The sequence below is a fragment of the Orycteropus afer genome, unplaced genomic scaffold, assembly GCF_000298275.1.
Source record: "Orycteropus afer afer isolate SDZICR_OR568_19922 unplaced genomic scaffold, OryAfe1.0 scaffold00650, whole genome shotgun sequence".
NCBI lineage: Eukaryota > Metazoa > Chordata > Mammalia > Tubulidentata > Orycteropodidae > Orycteropus > Orycteropus afer.
Window position 1 is genome coordinate 1303812 of NW_006922237.1, and position 5507 is coordinate 1309318.

Consider the following 5507-nt stretch of genomic DNA (forward strand, 5'->3'; position numbering starts at 1 on the left):
AGACACAACCATTTCCAGTTTTATTTTGAGGAAACGGACATCCATGTGGTTTAAGTGCTGTGACCAAAGTTTTAAATTAGGGATTTCACCCTCACTAGCAAGAATACTTTTCATAAAACACTGATGTGAAATCTCATATTCCAGTATCTACCTTTAGATTCCAAAGTTATCTGTGGTAGTTATCACCGCTGTTCTGTAGAGCATGACTTACACTGATAATATTCATCATAAGTCGAAATTGAAAAAGGAACACCTATAACTTCCAGTGCTTACTATAGCTACTTGAAGTCCATTATCATACAGTTAATATAGGTGAAATATTGGTTTTTACAACCTTTCTGTTGCCTCTGAACTATTTAAATTCCATTACTCTTCAAGACTGTATTCTTTGTTAATTACATTAGCATAATAATTTGCAACTAAACACACCCTATCTATCAACTGACCTATAGTTTTCTGGGGCAACAAAATTCCATGTGATTTCTGACTACACTGAATTATTGTTACAACTCTCCCTACTACATTATTTTTAAGAAAACTTAAATATATTTACAGTTTTGATAACATTTTCAAAGAGAAACTACCCAACGTCATTGGAAATGCATCTCAACAGTATTGATGAGCTGACTTTTATTTTTTTTATCTCTATTAATAAAATTATCTATTGATTATTATGTCTGATCACTCGAATAATACAGATTTCAGTATCTTGAAATGTGACAAGAAAATAAAGGTGAAAAAATTGTTTTATTGAAATAGCAATGCCCCCCAATTTTTTCACACCATGTAACTAATACGTTGCTTTGAGTTGGAACCAACTCCACAGCACCAACAACAATAGCAACCCAATATGTCAAAGTTTCATAGTCACTTACTATCAATGATTATTTTAATAATTTAATAAATATTGTTGTTGTTGTTATGTTCCCTCAAGTCAGACCCGACTCATAGTGACCCGTCCTTGAGTTTCCAAGGAAGTATCACTACGGAAGTAGATTGACCAACCTAAATATTACTAGATTTTTTTTCTTTATTTTAGTTGAAGGAAAATCTGTCGATCTACAAATGGATTTGTGATGTAGTCAGTAGAGTCATTCCTTGTCTCACTATCTGAGAAATTATTTTTAAAGGGCATTAGTATGGTTTATTAAATAACAATTTGAAAAGCTTCTTGTATATTGATCTAGTTGGTTGTTCTTTAAAGCAATATATAATCACACTCGGGCTTCAGTTTAGGATATAGGAAGCTAGGAATGTATTGGATTTCATTATTAGCGAACAAACAAATATTCTGCAAAATCACAACCTTTCCGCAACATATCAAATAGGTGGCGTAATGCCCAAGGCACTTGACTGCTAACCAAAAGGCTAGTGGTTTAAACCCACCAGTCACTCCTCAGGACAAAGGTTGGGCAATCTACTTCTGTGGTGAAACCCAAGGAGGGGTGGCTATGAGTCAGATTTGACTCCATGACAGTGAGTTTGGTTTGGTTTTTGGAGAGTCACTGGAAAATCAGCTAACACAAGCACTGAGTATCCTGTCATAGTGTTTCACAGCCTGGAGAGGGAGAGTAATCTGGAAAGGAATCCTCTCTGAGGTGGAGGTGAAAGGAAAGACATAAGGCTTGGGTTTTAGTGAATATTTTATGTCTATGCAAACCAGTCCACATGTTAAGTATGAGGTAACTACAGAAATCTGAAGCATGTGGTACACTGAGGTGACCACAGAAAAAGCTAAACTGAAGCTCAAGTCCATTACCTTGATTTTAGTATGGGTGTGCACACTATGACTGACAAGAAGTTATGATACTTTGGAATGCTTTGGGAAAGTTAAAAATCAGTAAGAAATACTCTCATTACTTCAGAATGTCAGTATAACATACACAATGCTAGGATCTGAGTTTCCCATAATGCACCGTGAGCTTGAAAAGGAGGTATGTCTGGTTTTTCAAAATGTTTCCCAAGACAGAGTATTGGGTTTGTTTATTATTATACAGAGATTATCCATAATTTGTACCTTACATGTAGAGTTATTTTTATTTTTAATTATTCATTTGTAGTATTCTATAGAGGCTAGCAATTGTTTTGGGGACATAAAGAACCCAATCCCCAAGAGTTTAAATTACAGTATAAAATCTCTCACTTTATGCTATTCACTGCATGACATCTTCAGGAACAGAGAAGAAATGTTTCTCAGCCAGGTTTGTTAACTACAACTAGACTTTAGTTACTTGAATATTGACATAAATACAATTTATGAATAAATTATTTTAAAATATATCAAATTCTTCTAGTTATATCAAACACTTTACAAAGTTCAATAATAATTATAAGCTCTATAAAGTTTGTGAGTCAGTATCACTACAGTAGTAGATTGCTCAACTCTCAACTTTCCTTCCAAGGAAGATTTTACAGATCTTGAAATTAATGTTTTAATTATATGGTCATTAGCACCTTCCCAGAAAAGCTCATACAAGAGTTAGTATTGTTGACATTGACCATTACCCTTGTAATTAATAAAATAATTGGATTAATTTGATAAAGATTATGATTTTCTCTGTCTACTTGATCTCTTTTCTCATTCTGTTTCAAATTTATTAATTTTAAATTGTGGCTTGAATGGAACTTTACAGAAAAAAATTGATATTCCATTCTAAAATTTATAAATAATACCCAGTTGTAAAAGCTCTTTCTAAGATATTGATATCAAGGAAGCTTGTTGTACTTCACAACATTGGAAAAAGAGTGCTTCATCTACTGTAAATTTACATGACTAATACACTGAAAAAAAAAAAGAAATGCAAATTATACAGGATTACAAAACCTGCAGCCCCAATTGGACAGAGCTTGCTAAATGTTTCAGGAAACAGGACTTAATTTCTATGGCTCTGTAAAGCATGACACTGAATCTATTTTAAAGTTCACTCTAAACAATAATGTAATAGATCCTATTACTATGTTGTATATATAAATTCTGAGAAATGTTTAAGACTTCTGATGATTATTATTTTAAATTATTAGAATCTATAGAGATTTTCAATACTCTGAATTTTTTGATAATTTTCATTTTCTTATAAATAAATTTCTCATAAAAATGAATTTTATATCAACATTCTATTTCTGCACAGTTGATATAAAGCCCTATTCTCTTCCAGGAGAATGATAAAAAATTGAATTTGTCTTCCCAGACCTGAAATATTGTCGAAAATGATGGAGGAAAATTGCACCACTGTGACAGAGTTCCTTCTCCTGGGATTGTCAGGGATCCCTGAGCTGAGAGTCTTCCTCTTCCTATTTTTCCTTCTAATCTACAGCATCACAGTTTTTGGGAACCTGGGTATGATTGTGGTCATCCAGCTCAGCTCTCAGCTTCACACCCCCATGTACTTTTTCCTCAGCCACTTGTCCTTTGTGGATTTCTGCTACTCCACCATCATTGTGCCTAAGATGCTGGACAATATCATCAGCAAGCATAAACCCACTTCCTTTGTGGGGTGCATTATACAGTTCTATTTGTTTTGCACTTGTGTGGTCACTGAGGTGATCCTACTGGCAGTGATGGCTTATGACCGCTTTGTGGCCATCTGCAAGCCCTTGCTCTACATGGTCATCATGTCCCAGAAGTTCTGTGTGGAGCTGGTATCTGGCTGCTACCTGTGTGGGGCAGTGTGTTCTCTGATTCACACATGTTTAACTCTGGAGATCCCGTCCTATCGATCCAATGTGATTAACCACTTCTTCTGTGATCTACCTCCTCTCTTATCTCTTGCTTGTTCTGATGTCTCTATGAACAAACTGTTGCTGTATATTGTGGCCTCTTTCAATGAGATCAGCACTATGGTGATCATCTTCACTTCCTACTTGTTCATTCTCATCACCATCCTGAGGATGCGCTCTGCAGAGGGAAGGCTCAAAGCCTTTTCCACCTGTGCCTCCCACCTCACAGCCATCATTGTCTTCCATGGAACAATCCTTTTTATTTACTGCCGGCCAAGCTCTGGCAACAGTCTGGACACAGACAAGATAGCCACAGTGTTCTACACTATCGTGATTCCCATGCTTAACCCTCTGATCTATAGCCTGAGGAACAAGGATGTGAAAGAAGCTCTCAAGGAAATGGTGGACCCCAAACTGTTTTCCAAAGGAGCACTTTCTTAGTAGGTTCAGGATTTCAAAGTGGAATATTATAGAGAGGTGATTAAGGTTAGCTACAGTGTTGGAGTTGAGGAAATAATTGGAAACACATAGTTAGAAATGATTGATTTTGATTCACTTTTCAATATGCCTTTCCAATTTGCAAGAGAAGCTTTGAGTACGTTTTTAAAATTTTAGGCCATTTATTTGCTTTTCTTCAACTGGTAATGTTTTAAGTAGATGTGGGAACATCAATGTTAAGACACAGACATTTGGTTTGCTGTGAAATCTCAATAATGTGAAGGACAATTCATGATAATTTCTTTGGTATCCATAATAGAAACTATGATTCTTTTGAATATTAAATTCCTGCTTTTGTTTTGTTTGTTTTGTGTTTTGACAATGGAGAACACATCTGTGTCAAAGAGTTCATGCAACAAATGAAAATTCCATATGTGTATCTATTTTCAAAACTTTTTTTTCTATTGGTTGTTGATTTTGTGTTTCCTTTATTCATTTTGCTGTTAGTGTTGGCATTATAGATTATGATGTGTTGGTACTTCAAATAATATCTCATGTGATAAAAAGAAACAATATTACTAATCATTTCACAAAATTATTAGGAAAATTAAATTTTATGTAAGATGTAAAGAGTTTGTTGTACTGTGGAAGCAAGCCTGTATATTAGTATGAAGCTGAAAGCTATGTCACCAGTACTTAAAAAATAAGCATCAGCAATGACAGACAGCTCTTACTGGAGCATCTAGATGAAGACAAACTATAAAGAAAGGCCTTGCAATCTATCTTCAAAAATTAGCCAATGAAAACCTTGTGGATCATAATAAAAACTATCTCACTCCTTTACATTTGGACACATCATCAAGTGGGATAAACTGCTGTTGAGACAACTGAATACTGTAATTATGATATATCAAAATTATAGTCGGGTGAAATATCAGTGTTAACAGAGTAGTAATATAGAATGTGCTGTAAGTATGAGATATCAAAGGGATGCAGAGTCTGTGCCGAAGGGGTGGGGAGGCCTCATCTTCTGACCTCCTCTAACCCCACAAGAGGAAGACAGAATCACCATCAGCAGCTCAAGGCCTATCCCTGTGAAGAAAGACATGCTGCCTCCCTCCAGCCCTTTCACCAACCCTGACACCAACCATTCCTTCCACAGCATCCACCACCTCTCTGCTAGATTCAATAATTCACTCCAGTGGCCACACAGAACTTACAGATTATGGAGTTTGTTAGGGAAGCAACAGGCTACAATTCAAGTTAAGAAATGCACTCGATCTCTTGCAGCTGGCTATTTCACTCAGCAGCCAGCTGTCTCTCTCAGCTGCACATGTCTCTCATGTCTCTCT

The 5507-nt window shown here is 35.7% G+C and overlaps 1 protein-coding gene across 1 annotated transcript; it reads left to right on the plus strand.

Annotated features, from left to right (window-relative positions):
- The first annotated feature begins 3207 nt into the window (after nucleotides 1-3207).
- On the plus strand, nucleotides 3208-4158 carry LOC103210798 (olfactory receptor 5L1-like). The gene has a single exon (XM_007956707.1). The coding sequence runs from the start codon at nucleotides 3208-3210 to the stop codon at nucleotides 4156-4158; it is 951 nt and encodes a 316-aa protein (XP_007954898.1).
- The last annotated feature ends 1349 nt before the right edge of the window (nucleotides 4159-5507 follow it).